At 39.6% G+C, this 16,056-nt stretch overlaps 1 protein-coding gene across 4 annotated transcripts in view; it reads right to left on the bottom strand.

The window, feature by feature from the left end:
* axin1 (axin 1) overlaps window positions 1-13,178 on the bottom strand; it is a 29,103-nt gene extending 15,925 nt beyond the window's left edge. For 3 of the 4 annotated variants that reach the window (XM_080300198.1, XM_080300199.1, XM_080300197.1), the window contains exons 1-2: window positions 6,791-7,000; window positions 3,800-4,771 (exon numbers count right to left, since the gene is read on the bottom strand). In XM_080300198.1, the coding sequence (XP_080156324.1) occupies window positions 3,800-4,695 (896 nt within the window). In that variant the 5' untranslated portion in view covers window positions 4,696-4,771; window positions 6,791-7,000. Of the gene's footprint in view, window positions 1-3,799; window positions 4,772-6,790; window positions 7,001-10,156; window positions 10,343-12,943 lie in introns of those variants that run through there. The other variant, XM_026164481.2, reaches the window with a different exon arrangement.
* Between the last annotated feature and the right edge of the window lie 2,878 nt (window positions 13,179-16,056).

A 16,056-nucleotide genomic window follows, 5' to 3' on the forward strand; every position in this document is an offset into this window, starting at 1 on the left:
GATCTTATTGCTCTGAGGCAACAGTGCTGACTGCTGCACCATCATGCCATACTCTTCAAATTCAATACCAGAGTATTGGACAGTCAAATGTCAGACACATCCAGATGCAATTCTTCCTCATAGATTTAATGAAATTTAGGGAAACTTCTTTTAAAACCTTTTACATTTTTAGAAAACATTTCTATAAATGTTTTTCTGTAACTGTGAGACACCTGCTGCTGCCTATCTTGGCCAGGTCTCCCTTGAGAGTTAAGAGTTTCCTTGTTAAGAGCCAGAGTTCAAAACAAAATCACTGCACTCAACTTCATTAACATTTAGCTTATAAATATGTTATAATTATGAATAATTAGAACGCCAGGTTAGCAAAGGGCTAGTACAAGTATAAAAATTGCATTCTATCAAAACCTTTAAACTGGTAATTGTGGAGTATGTGGTAACAGTTTTGATACAACTGAAAGAAGAAAAGGTGTTATCTGTTTACTGGTTTCTTAACCCACCACCTCTGTTCAATGATAGTCATTCACTGGGTACATAGATGCTTTCTTTAAGGCCAGATTTTCCCGGCCCAATTGTCGCTTTTCTCGCCACTGTAACATTGTCTCAAATTGCAGTATTCTCCTGAATGATAGGTGTTGCAACTCAGATAATACTGGCACATAAATACTGATATACAAGGAAAATAAGCCAAAACCAGAAGCAAAGATTTGACTTTTTGTTTTTTTGCAAAGTTTTCGCAAATTCACAAATTCTCAAGTTTTCAAAAAGTTGCAAAATCTTCCTCTGTATATCTGTAAGTCTTTGAGCTTCTGTGCTGGAATATCATTAAAGTGGCCGTAAAAAACCCGACACGATCGTACACTCGTGTCTTCAACCCAGCTTTGGCACCCGGTTTCAAAAACGGCGAGGTACACGACCTGACTGGCTGAAGCGCCACAAAGATTTTGGCATGCAACACACGAAGCTACGTCAAAATCAGCACACGACACCCGCGATAATGAGCGTAGGGCCATTAGTCGTATCGAACCATCTCTGTCACCGAACACTGAACACTCGTCTCTTCGATACATTCAGGCATAGCTCTCGAAACATGTGCATTTCAGCATTCTTTGCCAGCCAGGAAGAAAGCATGGGTGGCACTGGCAGTTCAAGATTTTAACTTGAAAAATGCAATACAGTATCTCAGTATCTCTATCTAACTTACACAATATAAAAATTGTGACTAATATTATTATTCCATGTGCAACTCAACTCTACTTAAGCCTGGTGATTGTTGTGGGGTGGCTTTTAATATTACTCAGAGGCAACAACAACTTTCATTGAAAATAACAAATATAGTGAAGTCGTGCCTTTGAAATATAACTTTAACTTTAATGAGAACAAATCTGACTCGTTCACATTGCAAAAATCTCCCAAAACATTAACGCACTTAAAGGCTATTCTCTTTCAAGTCATCTGATTTCTTAAAGCTGTTCTGAAAGACTATTTAATGTCTCTTGTTGCCTGTCTCTGAAGAGATCTGACAAAACTGCTGTAAAATTTAGTTTCACAAAAACCCAATGGGTGATGCTTTAAAAATGAAATGCTTTTTTGTAATTCTGGCCAAATGCTTGATTGCTGAAATAATGATGTGGAAATAAGCTCACAAGTGTGTTTCAATCACAACTTAAAACCTCTTTATCAGTTGCCGTGTAGATTTTCACCAGCAAACGCCCGAAATGCCTGCGGCAGAAGCTTTTTTTGTTTTTTGTTCCTTTCTATATTTTGGATAAGATTTCAAACATTCATATCCTCCAACAGAGCCTTTTGCATTCTGCAATCTTCAGATATCAGCTAGTAAGAGTCTAGGTGCCCACAGTGAACGAATTTGGAAAGAAAGGGTAGTAGTCATGCTCACGCTATTTAACTGACCAAATGATTATCGGGATTTTTTCAGTCACAGATACATAGTACAGGGCTGTGTTCAATATTGCTGCAACAGAGAACTTTCTATCTGTAAGGTATTCTATGTTCGTCAGCTGATGTAAATTCCTCTCCCCACCATCATACCGCTGCTACTGCAGGAACAGAGGTCAAACATGGCAACATTTTTGTAGTCTGACAGTGATGCAAATTGAAAATTATACATAACAGCAAATTAGGCAAATTAGGCAATTGCGTTAAAGTCTTACAATGTAGCTATTTACGTTGTAGCAATAACCGAACAATGCTACAAGTGCTCCTTGTGAGATTTCAACAGTGACGCACACCAAACATGCTTCTGTTGGCCATTTTTACTGCAAGAGTCCTTAACCCTCCGCTGAAGCCGTAACCTTAGTTCACACTAAGTTTTAGAAGTTGACTTCCTATCAGCCCTTGTAACAAAGTTTCTGTTTCTAAGCTGCTTTTTTTTTTAATTTAACAGGATTATAATTTCCTTTGCCTTTGAATCATCTAGATCCTGGTCTAAATACTCAGAACCTACCAAAGCCAATAAAATATCACTTCCTTCTGCCAGTCTCTCGACTGCTGTATGTTGGAAAGGTTCCATGCATAAAATATCACTGAGATCTACCCACATATATCCAGTACATTCTGTAATATAACCAACCTTAAACCAAAGTTTTCTTTCCCTTCATACAGCTCCAAGCTATTAATTATTTGCACTATTATGCATATTTAAAAATCAAGGAAAAGATTACCAACAACCTAAGGCCAGCCTATACAAAAAAAAAGAACAAGAAAGAAATCCAAGTGTTGCATCAGTGAAGATTTGTCTTGTTTGATTAATCAGACTTGGTCTTCCGGGGCATTTCCAGTTCACTCATGCAGACATTACCAAATATAACAGCACATAGCTATAGGTAATTTAATAAACCACCAGTTCTGTTCAGCTGTTAACAATGCAATCAGAAATATCAGCACTGGAATAAATACTGTGAACAACAAGAGCATGTGCAGGAGCATGACAGGCAAACACAAAACAGTACACCTCGACTCAACACTTGACTGGCGCTAAAAAGCCAAGACTTTGTAGACCTGGACATTGGTATGCAGCTGATGTGCTTCAGAATACAAAAAATGAACTTTGTCCCAATTCTACATAACACATTCCACTTTTTATTAGCATATTTTCTTTGACTTTAAGCTGCACTATTGACCATGTAATGTACTGAAAGCTTGTAGCAGATGTGTAAACTGAAAAAAGATCATATAGGATTGTGCATTCCAACATGTCATATTGTTGTGAAGATTTTAATATTTTTGTGAATTAAAATTCAAAAAGGATCCCTACTTTAAGAATCTATTAACAGCCCTGGCTAACAGTAAAAAAATGTTTGGGAGCTCTAGACTAAACAGTCAAACAGGATTTTTGCAATATTTTATTATGGAGCCCTCATATACAGAGGAAAGGGAAGGCAAAGATTACAAACTCCAGGGTCAATGATTTCAGGAGAACTCCTCCTTAAACAAAATCATTGTTTGACCCTTTCAATACAAAGTCTGTTCCAGTGCCTAAGCAAAACACATGATTATTAGAGCGCCCTCACAAGCACCACAGAGATTTCTGCTGCAACCTCCAAACAGTCGGTAATGCAGCCTTATTATCTTCTGAGATTTGTTCACCACCATAAGTGCAAATACTTAAAACTCTCTTCACACACAGTCTTTGCCATCTCCTGAGCTACACTCACATTCACATCAGCCCAAGTGCTGGTGTGCAGTTTCAGGGCTTTTTTATTTTTCTAATTCAGCAGTTTTCAGAGGAATGCTGTGCAGCTAAAACTGAAGTGAAGCTTTTTCGATTGCTCAGAGGATTTACCTGTACTCGTGACTGTCCTGGAATCTTGTGCTGTTGGCAACTCGTTGCTGTGCCGTCTCCATCAGCAGCTTCTGAGTCAGACGGCTGCTTGGCGTGGGGTCGCACTCAGGCAGCTCCTCTGGTCCTTGGTCGCATCTCCATTCCTCATACTCCTTTAAAGGTGGTAAATAGCTCGATAGCCCCTTTCCATTGCCAGAAACCGAGCTCTGGTCACTGTACAACTTTGGGCTTTCACCCCCTGTCCGTGTGTATTCCAAATATAGGTCAGATTTAAGGAATAATGGATAGGTATTTTCCTCCATCATAGTCTGTATTTCAGTCTGAGCCTGATCAAACATGGCAGGATCAATGTGAAGCTTCATCACACAGTCTCTGATGAAGGACTTTGTAGCTGGTTTGATCTGTCTAGAGACAATCCCATTGTTGTCCAGGATGTATTTTTTATATATCAGCTTTGCCAGTTTCACCTTCTTCTCCTCAGTAACCTCACTGGCTTCAAGTTTCCGAAAACCACTGCAGGCAAACCAGAAGTCCAACATATCTGCACATTCCTCTTGCTTGAGGAACGTCCTAAACAGCAGGATGCCATCCTGGTCATCCAGGAGAGAATGAAGAGATTCCGCCCACTTTAAGTAGGGTGGTGTTGGCGAAGCGCTGCCCTCCGGCTCGTAACCCAGGTCCAAGTCAGATCGCCTGGGTGTAGCCACAGACGGCTCACATTTGAGGCTCTCATTCTTCGAGGAGAAGCTGAGGTTGCTGTGCTGGCGACCATCACTGCATATGAGCTCTCCTTCTTCACCGGGGACAGGAGGTCTGGGAGCATCCTCAGTGAAGCTGCCTCCTAGGTCTGCTAAGTAGCCCCGTTTGTCGCTTATGCTCATAGTCCCAGCATCCATATACCACGTCCCCGTAGAGCCCACACTGCACAACTATTCGATCCAGAGTTCTACTTATGCCACTGCAAAAGAACTCCTGCAAGGAGGAAAATTTATAATGAGATGCAGCTTCAACACGTCATAGAAAGGCAGTCTTTTGCTACTCAGTGACAGGGCACTAACAGTGTAACATTGCTCTGAGGTTTTTACAATACAATTTATTCCACACTGAGAAATTCACAATCAATAGAATACCAATGTGGTTTTTGGGCTTTTTCTTTTGCCGGATTTTTTTAAAGCAGGTAAATAAATATCACTTATTTCTGTGTCAGCTTTTGAAAACTACTCTAAAGCCCTAAAGCACATTGATCTCACATTTGAGTCATGTCCAATAACACACCCACAGTAAAAATCAGTACAGCGGTACTTTATAATCAAAAAAGCATAAAGTGAAAGAAAAGCATTCATGCGCTAGGATCAGATATTCGACATTCAATCTGCAAACCTGAGCAGAAATCGAAATCTACAGCTATTAGGCCTTTAATATGCGCCGAAAGTCTAGAGGCGTATTTTTACTAGACAGCAGTATGAATACAGTGTAGCAAATGCATATCATTAGCTCACACATCTATTCCAGTTTCATTCAAATTAGTATTGGAAGGGTGAAAATTCACTTGGGGTTTACAAAATTAAATTGATAATGAAGCAGCCCAAGTCTATTTCCCACTAGCTGACATAGCAGTACTGCAAATGACACATTCTACATCCTTATGCCATATTCTCGTTTTATATGATACCCCCTGGTGTTAGGGAAGGACCTGGGATGGTGTATCAAATGATTTTAGGGATCAAGGACACATCTTAGTCTTTGTGTAATAACCAAGTGTGCTGCTTTTTTGCTGAGGAAGGACACCGTAGAGCCCGGATCTCCACCTCTACGCAGTCCGGACTGCTTAGCTTATGGCTAAGCTTCCCAGATACTGTGTCAGGATTCAATTTAAGGTCTAATGCAGCCACAGCTGACCCTTTAAATTCACATATCCACAGCAGCTCCACTACATATCCACTACTTCTTGACAGCTGCAAGCAGATCCAAATCACGGGTAGAGAAGCTGAACGCAAATAGCCCTGACTTCAGCCTAAATCACTTCCCAATCGAAATCCCAGTGCAGCCTACTTGTTGACTAATAGGATTAAATATAAATGTTGCCAAATTATGATTTCAGAACAAATGACAGGTGGGTTTACTGTAGCAAGATCACCCTTCCCTTTAGGGCACACCCACTCTCTTGTCTGGTTCAGTACTGATACAAATCTTTTCTTTCTGATTGAACAAAGGCTGTATGAAGACAAAACTGGCAGCAGCGGCTCTGCTCGCTGCAGAGCCCTGGAGTGTGAGCAGCACGTGCACTGTGCATCAGGCCAGATGTGCTGGAATGAAAATTAGCCCTCCCCTCCAAGAAAACGAGCGTTTCAGGCCTATTAACGATGCTGGTAGGAATAAATCACCCGGGCAAACTGCTGCTACCTGTAAAGACGATGCATCCGCGTATTAATATATAAATGAACCTTCTGTGCTCTCAGGTGTGCGGCTCCGGCGGAGGTATATTTAGAAGGGATTCCATACAATTTCCGCCGGTCAGAGTCGAGTTAAAACAGGGGGAAAAATGACCCTTTTTTCTGAAACCGTGTCAGTTGGGTTGTTCCTTTGAAGTGAGCCTCTCATCACATCCATGTCTTGGCCTCTCCAGAATGAGCAGAACGACAGCGAGTGGGGGAGGGGAGCCAGAAACAAACTCCACACACACACACACACACACACACATAGAGGGAGAGAGCGAGCCAGGCCTATCAGCAGCCGACCGACAAGTGCACAACTTTGTCACACTAATAATATCTGTGGTGTACCCGCTAACAGCTGCTAAACTAAACACACAGCATAAGCACCCGTAAACATTTCCCCTACCGTCAGAGGACACAGAGGGAATCCCAGCAACCATTTCCGAACACATTTACAATCAGCAAAGCAAAGCGATGGTATATTTCCCCCCCGATTACCGCAATCCCAATCTCTGAGCAAGGGGGGAGCCATTAAAAAAAGTGACATATACTTAACCGGTGAAAATCTTTCTGCTTGCGAGTGCATCGGGCTATCGGACCGACACGAGTCCCAGCCGACAGTGTCATTGTTGCGAATTGCAAGAGTTTAAAAATAACAAAGAAAGCAGCCCGCTCTCCGCCTCTCCATGGCTGTCTCTCACTGTCTGTATGGAGCTGAGGCTACAGGAGATGATGCACAGCGCCTCGCCTGTTCACTTCACAAACTGCCGGTGTTAAGCTTCGGTACATGTGGTACACCGATTTTTCCTCTCCACCCGCCTCCTCCTCCCCTCTCTCTCTCTTTCAAGTGGTGAAATACATGAAAATTCATGCATAATGCACAGAAATACGACATAACAACACATTTAAAAAGTCAACCTAAAATAAAACCGCAGTGCAATACGACTGATTAACTGCTACACACATCAGCATCACTGTGCACATTAAGCTGAAAAGCCGTTTTTTTGTTGTTCACATCAGATCTACAGCCAGTATGATAACCTGTGATGTCAGCGTTGCCCTGATTTTTAATCCCTGGTATATATAAAGATTCAAAAATGCTCAAATGTTTACCTTAATGGGTTTGAGGAGCCTTATTTTGTCAGAGTGTGTCTTGCCAGGCAGAAACCATGACACAGACTCAGAATGTATCCACAAAAGACACTAAAGAACTTCTTCAGGGAATGAGTAGCACTTATCAGCAAGAGTAGACTACACTTCAGAGCAGGTTGGGCAACCACTTGTTTCGGAGTCAGAGAGTCTACAGGTTTCATTCCAACCACAGACTGCATCAGATGACTTTACTGATTATTCTACAAGAGCCGCTTTGATCAGTTAAAATCAGCAAAGGTTTACTCTTCCTGTTATGTGCTGCATTCAGGCGGCCTTTATCATAAACTTTTACCACCAGGAAGTTTCGCTAGAACATCTGATAAAGCAGACATCAAACGTACCGGTACATAACACATAATGATGAGGCCATCAGCTAAACTTTAACATACTAATAGTGTGAAAACAATGAATCTGGCTGGCCTCATTATTCATGACACAAAAAAATATGGTACATTTTCTGTGTAAATGCAATTTTTGCAAGTATTTTTAAAGCAACTGGGATAAAGAGATCTTGTTCGAGTGTCTTTATGAAGAAAACTGAAATGCATGAATTAACAAATATAATAAGCAGTTTGCAATAGCCAATGTGCAGCTGCTGACTGATTGTGTCATTTGAATTCCTCAGCTGTCACACTGTTTTACTGAGCCTAAGATGTAAAGCTAGTGGGACACTATAATAACATATTGTTTTTGATTAGTAAGTAATTACATGAAATCATAAAAAAAAAACTAGAGTAGGATAACAGGATACAGGTGTATACAACAAGAACACAAACATTTCACACTTTGTCTCAACGTATCACTCCAAACACCGGCTCAAACCTGGAAACCTTTCAAGTGTGAACTGTAGTTCTTACAATATTTATGCGGGCAACATAAAACATGAAAAAGGCCCAATGCACTGCAGCCTCCTCGAGGCAAAATTGATTTTGTGCAGAAGCAGTTTAAGCATTTTAAGTACCCTGACAGTTCTCTCTTTATAGCATCAGTTACTCTGTGTTATTGTTGTTTCTTCCAAAAGCAAATCAGAATAATTCCAGCACTGTCAATTTTTTAACTGGTACTTTCTTTGAGTGAAACAAAAATAATTTGGTCCTCTAGTCACATATGTAGATCTGTAGTTTAAATCTTGATGTTTTTATGGATTCATTCTTAGCTTTTAACAATCAAACAGGTAATGTTGTGAAGAACAGCTTCTTACGAACTACAAGTGCTAATACAAATAGTTATCCAAACCTTTGTCACTCCTCAGCTGGTTAACTGTAAATCCCTGCACATATTCGTGACATATCGATATCAGAATTTGTAATGGCCGATGAATATAAGATGGGAGATGTTGCATAGTCTGTCAGCCAGGGGGCACTGTGTAACTTCCCAGTTGGCAACACTTGTTTGGAATATCCCAATCATAACAACCAGTTTGTCCGAGCAGAGTCGGGCAGAGCGTAAACAGAGTGTACACAAGTAATCCATGGCTTGCTGTGACAATAATCAAGCATTGTGATGTTATCTTAATAAGGACTCGTGAATAACTACTCCTATCAAATGATAGGCAAATCTGTTTATGTTTGAAAGGGAAAAAAATGGCTGATTATATTTGTAAATGACCATATATCAGTATTGGCCTTAAAAATCTTGCATTGGCCAGGCTATAGTATTATAGTCTTATAGTATTATAAGACAACGCATCACTGTTGTTTTTACTCACTGGCCAGCTGTGAAATAAGGAACTGATTTTAAACATTTTAATTGTTAAAGCCCTTCATGAATCAGCTGCACAAAAATATTACAGGTTTTTTAATTCCATATTTTGCTCCTTAAGGTCATCCCAACAATTTCTCTTCGTCTTGTCTATAATCTAAAGGCAACCATTCTCTGCCACCAGACTCTGGAATCGTCCCACATAAGAACATATTTATGTGCTTATTTTAACTGACAAATTAATCATTTTATCCTAGGGTTTGCATACCATTTTATTTATTTATTGTATATTTTATTAGTTTTTTTTTTATTGTTATCACATTGCCTTGTTATGGGTTCTTGCGTTTTGTACCTGTTTTTGGAGACTTGAGAGTATACTATGAAGCAAGATCAATGGGTTAGCGATGATGAGTTTAAAGTCAGAGTTTTACATGAGCAACTTGCTAAGGCGTACATTACTAAAGCTATTTTAATATCCCCTTTAGTGGGCTACTTGGAATAGTAACATGTGATGTTACTTGTATCTAATCTAAAGTTTCCAAGCTCCAATTAAAAATCCAATTAAAAACAACCAGCAGCACCAAGAGTGCAATCAGCTTTAAAATAAATACATGAACTCCAGTCAAAATCTTTATTTTAACGCTCTTGTTGCAGCATTACTCTCTTTGCTTATTTCCAGTAGTGTTGTACTTTTTGTCGGATTGTTTTTGAATCATCATGACCTGATAATGTCTACGATTGGAATCATTTTGTGAAAAAGAAAAGTCATATGGCGAGTGAAACGCCTCCTTTTATGTCAGGACACACAAAGCCTGAACCAGAAAACCAAGTTTAACGGAGAAAGTTGAAAGATACCCCTTATCACTGACTGAGAGTTTCAGGTTTAGTCAAGCCAGCTAGCGCAAAGGAAGTGTTGCTATGTCAAACTTCTTTTGTAGTATACTCCTTTGTAGTGTTAACTGGAAATTTTCTCCTCCAAGGGTCAACAGCTTCTGGGTCTACATGTTTATATTTGGTGAACACACAGATGGAGAAAAGGCAGATCTGCAAGCAAATCCACCTGCATTACCTTGAGTTTGATTGACTTCCTCACGCATCCTCCAGTAGTGCATCCTTTTATTGAAGATTCCATTGTATTGTTACTCAGCACACATTTCTTCTGCAAAGGTAAAGCCCTTCTCACCCCCGTGAAATGGAAAGTCCTGGCTGAAGCAGAATGTCGCCATAATGGTTTGCCATTGCCATCCATTTGCTTCTGAAAAGAAAGAAATATTGGTTAAGACTAGTTCCTACATAACTGAAAAAATGCAGGAGTTCAACATTATGGAACAGTTACATTTTCATTTGAAGATGTTTCTGCTGCAATATATCTGAAACCAAAACCATTACTGATCTACATTCGAAATATTCTTGAAAAAACAAAGCTAAAGCTCCTAACACTAGGGTAGGGTGGCCTCATGCCCAACACAATGACCCAGTCCATTACACCGATAGTTTAAAATTGTAAAAAACTATAAAATTGTAGGGTCTTTACTTTAGATTATAAAGTGCCTTGAGGCGTTGTGATTTGGTGCCCTATAAACAAAACTGAATTGAATTAAAAAGCTCAACTTTTTACAGTTTAATGATTGGAGAGAAGAGTCATTCAGTCCCTCCTGAGATAATTTGAGATGTTTTCTTAGTCACCACCCAAGTAGGATCTGTTGCACTACAAAAACCACTGACACAAGTTGACACTGAGGAAAGTACAGGAGTAGGTCAAAGAATCAAGAAGCAGGCAAACCATGCACAATATAGCATCCTCTCTAACCTTAGCCCTGCTGCCACCTTTAGTTCAAAGATGAATAACAATCTTACCGTAAATAAATCTCCCCGTTTGTACAAACTCCTCTTGTACAATCAGGAGTTGTGCAACCACAATTGGCACACAGATACCTCTTGAGCATCTAAAGGTTCTTATCTATACCACATGTAATGATGTTGTCACATTGTCTTGCAACTTTGTAACAGGCTAAGATGATATGATGACAACATTACATCTGATATAGATAAGAACCTTCAGATGCCCAAGAGGTATCTGTGTGCCAGTTTTGGTTGCACAACTCCTGATTGTACAGGAGGTGTCTGTGAGTAATCAGAGAGGGATTTCTCATATTACAGTTAAAGTAAATAAGAGGAGGTTAAAGTCCCCAAAATTAACAGATTTGATGGTTCCCAGAAGTCAGTTATCTGCTTTTAACTTCAGCAATTAACAAGAAATAAAATGTGCCTTTCTGCATAGAACTGTCCCTAAAAATAAGTGTGCTTTATCATAAAAGACAAATTCACACTTTGACCTCTTTTGGCATGCTGTCCAAAACATAACACCACAAACTGTAAATAACTGCAACAGTGAAAAGGTTTAAAAACATAAGCTCAAGAAGTCCTGTAACCAGAAGGCTTTTCAAACTGGACCTCTTTGATAGTTTGAAACAGCTGGGTGTGAAATTTGTACAAAAAAAATGTTCTTCCCTTTCTTTTTAACTACAAATAAATAACCCTCAAGCAACTGGCTCGGCCAAGCTGCTTAGTGCACAGAGGAACAATAGAAGAGGCTTCTCTGTGCCTAACTCTGAAGTGTGAACAAGTTTTCACTAAAATCAGCAAACCTATTGTAAAATAAGCACTTTGTGTCAGAATTGTTATGGAAACACACTTGTATAAAACCTTTAAGGAGAAGATTTTACATTTTATTCTTAATTCCTTTATGCATGCACCCATCCTTCATACTAAATTCTAAAAATGCACATTCACTATTCTGTACTTTGCAGGGGGGATTTTTTTTTTCACAACCCTACAAAGCTACCTTTTAAAAACTGTTCTCATATTTTAAAATATTCTCAAATTACTGCTGCAGTTAAGCATTACCAGAGGACAACTTCATGTCTCCCAGTTCAGCTCTTTATGCATTCTTTTGTTCCACCTGTCAGTGTGGATTTAGGCTCTTTTGTAGGCTTTGGCTGAAACAGGCTTATCTCTGCTGAAGACTCTCTGATGAACAAAGCCACATTAAGATATTTAAATGGAAGCTCCCATTTTCAGTGCACACAATAAAGATTTTTCAAGCTGGCTGTCTTCAAAGAGTTTGCCAAAAGTTAAGAAGTATAAAAGAAACAACGAAGAGGACAATGCATCTTTCAAAGCTCTCAAAACTATAATGTAAAGCAATCGCGGGGCTTATGGACTAAAAACATTCAAAACCGTTGATATGACGAACGAATATTAAAGCTTTTCTGTATTTGTTTTAAGTTCTGGAAATGATCCAAAGAGTAATATCAAAAGACTGTCAGAAAATGTATTCTGATGTCCTGCTGATATCCTTTGTCCAGGCTGAATAGATCATGACTAACAAGTCTTGGAATGGATTAGCCACAGAGGATTGAGCAATTTGCAGACTTGAGTTTATTTTGCAGGATATTATAGCTTGCAGAGCACCATATTCCCAGAAAAAGGGAAAATAAAGCTTATTAAAAGGCCTACATTTCCCATGGTGATATAATACCAAAGACATACATGCAGAACCATGTACCAAATGGCGAAAATACATTGCCAGACATCAGCCGGCTGGAAGAAATCCAAATTAATTTAAGTGTTCAATCTATCGTGGTCTTCACTTGTCTGGTCATCCGATACACACTCACTGGTCAAATCAGATGATGTGCTTTGCTTTTGATGAGAGGGCTGACACAACAAAACAGTACAGCACAGACATGAAAGACGGTAACAGACGTAAGGGAACGATACACAAGACAAAGGAACGTAACACCAATTTTCATCCTCACAGATTCCAAAGCAAACATTAGACCTGCTGGTTTACCTTACTGTGTGCTTCTTGGTTTTGTTGTGCTGAATCGCAGACTACTCCCACCGCTTTTCTAGGCATCGAGTATAGTCCTTCATAGTCTGCAGTAAAGACAGCCGCCATCTTTAATCACAACAGAGTCCATCTGTCGATGGTTCTTCCCTTTCTACCCTCTCTTTCTCTGTTCCAGTCTCTCTGTTCCAGCCCTCTGTTTGTTGTGGGGGGGTTCTTATTTTCCATCCAACATCAAACCACCATATCGACAGGCTCATGGGCCGCCCAGTAGGGGAGCAGCTTGAACATGCTGCATTGGCTGTTGTCCTTTTCCAAGCTGCAGTTGAACTGACCGCATTTATTTTTCTCTGACTTATATGGATAGCTCGCGTAACATATTTCTGCTCTCAGGCCTTTGATTTCAACAAGCCTGGCCTCAAAGCTCCTCCATGATTGGTCCTGAATGCATCTTTTCTTTGGATGTTCTGATTGATGTGTTTTGGGGTTCTCTTTGATTTAGGCCACATCTGTGTAACTACAATTAAATTCATGTATTTTTATTCAGGATTCAGATCGTTTAAGCCTCAAATCTGTTTTAATGTTTTGGGTCTCTTCCCCTTATTTTCAGCTATTCCGTCATATGAAATGTACAAAGAACATCGTTCCTTTAAAGCAAAGCTCAGCTGAAATTCTTTGATCTCACCAACTGAAGCTCAGTTTGACTTAAGAACCTTCGGACACAATTATAAGTCTAAAGACTGTATCTGCCAGCTTTCGTCCAGCTAATGCATTTCATTTAAAGTGACATTTCTTTTTTGCTCCTTTTTGGCTTTCAAAGCTTGAATGCAAAGCCGTATATTGTTTACTGTCACTGTTGTTGCACCAAACTCTTTGAATGAACAATGAAAGGAGTTGAATTTCAAAATGGTAGATGCTCTCACCTTTCTCTCCTGCTGTTTGGCTCGTCGGATCTTATTTCTGTTGTCCGCCATGACTGGGCGCAGTCCCCTGTCTGCCACTCTACAATACTTTCTGCTCATAATGATTCTTACTAGTGTGTTGCTGAAAGATGAGCATCTTTACTTTATATTACAGCTTTAGCCGTGCGACCCTATTGGAGGAAACAAGGACCAGATGATTGCATGCACAATGGTATTGTAGCTATGGTAACAGACCCAACAGGCATGAGGACGTGCACCTAATTGCTTGTACAAATTTTAAAAAGAGAGAGACAGAGAGAGAGAGAGTAAGGAAAAGAGTGAGAGAGAGGGAGAAATATAAGTATTCAGTCAAATTGAATTGTTTCTTAGACGTCTTGCAGGCTTTTCAGCCATGAGAGGATTTGTTATTTAAACTTACACGTATGTGCTGTGTAAGGCGGTGGAAACAGCCCCGTTAATAAGCAAATGAATGCAAAGAAAAGAGAAGAGATGTGGGTGAACAGAATATTTGGAGAGAGAAAGAGAGATGATATTCCCTTTGTCATGCAGCTTAATCAGTTGCTTACCTTTCAAGTGGATTTCACACTTGCATGTCTGTTTGCGACCAGGGTCAAATTCGGCATACCCTTCGCACAATGACCAATTTTCCCTTCAAACTACACCAGCAGAGACCTGCAGCGTTGGCTGCCACTTCATCACATTTAATTTACACTATCTACGCTTAAAACTTACATTTAGGTTGCTCTATTTAAAAAAAACAAAAAACATATTTGTGCAAATCTGTCAAAATTACTATCACTTTGTTACTTTGTTCTTTTTCTCAACAAAATTCCAACCGCTTAGCTGTCCAAGTAACTTTACTGTGTATTGCTTTAACAGAGGTTAGTGCTCTTTTTATGTGATTTTCTACAAAAAACGGAGGAAACAATTATCTTTATTGAGGTAATCTAACATACTTCTGCACTTCTAAAGTTTATTTTATGGTTCTGCATGTATCTTCATTTCCATAAGTATTTGCCTATGCAGAGGGACTTACGCAACTTACGCAAACACGCTTGCATCCAGCTCTCCAAGGAACTAACAGTATGAAGCTCAGTCAATGAACGTGCGCTGACTGACTGAAAATTGGGCCATAACAGAAATGGGAGGAATAGAAGAGTTCACCACAAACAGTGGAAACACAAAAAAGCAAAAAGCACAGTTGGTTGCTACAGTGGATGCTTTTCCTTCTTTTTAACACTTCATTTCACATCAGCTTTTTGTATAACTTTGCTCTTCTCCATGGCATTTTGCTTGTGACAGTGACCCCCAGTGATGGGAAGCAGCTACAAAGTATCAACACGCAGCCAAAGATGGTTGCAATTACTGATAAGTCAAAGGAGCAATGTATTGACAGCATTTAGTAGAAGCCCTCAGGGATTAATGAAGGTCTGTTATCGTGATGGTGGTGCTAATGTGCATGCTCTGCATGTACATGGTTATTAAGGAAAACATCTCTAAGCGTTTTATGCATGGACAAGGAAAATAAGAGTCAACATCAGCTTTGACTGTGCATGCTTTTATCTAATTTTTAACTTCAGACTGTGCACAGTATTCTCGACAGCACTTTTCTACAGTTGACCACCTGATGTGCTACGATGTTCTTGACAGCACTTCCTTTGCATTTTTCATGGATGAAATGAAAACAGAAAATCCTTTCTTTAAAATAACTCGTGTTGACGTAGCCCTTTTTAAGGAACTATAAAAGATAGAAATAGCTACAGAGATGTCACCCATTGGTTTGTGAAGTCCCATTTTGAAGCCTTGAGATCAGCCTTTCCAGGAAAACAGATGTGATAAGAACAGGCGTGTCTGAAACATCACTTGCTCATTGGCTCATTGGCCATAGCTTGTTAGTAACAAGTCCTTAGCCAGAGAGTGGGGAGAAAATGCCACGGCATGACCAAAATTTCCAAAATAGATTTAGGTTTTTATTTAGTGTGACACAAAATAAGTTACTGAGTGCATAAACACAGCAGGGAAGTGTTTAACGGGCCAAACAGAAAAAAATATTTTCTGATAAAATTCTACAGGATCAGGAGTCTTTTTGCAATAATAGCCATCACCATCTAGAGGCACTTTTACATTGACTTCAAACTAATTCTATAAAACTAATTTTAAAGGCACCAAAGGCAATTGATTAGCTTTTCTGCC

The sequence above is a fragment of the Astatotilapia calliptera genome, chromosome 4, assembly GCF_964374335.1.
Source record: "Astatotilapia calliptera chromosome 4, fAstCal68.1, whole genome shotgun sequence".
Taxonomy (NCBI): Eukaryota; Metazoa; Chordata; class Actinopteri; order Cichliformes; family Cichlidae; genus Astatotilapia; species Astatotilapia calliptera.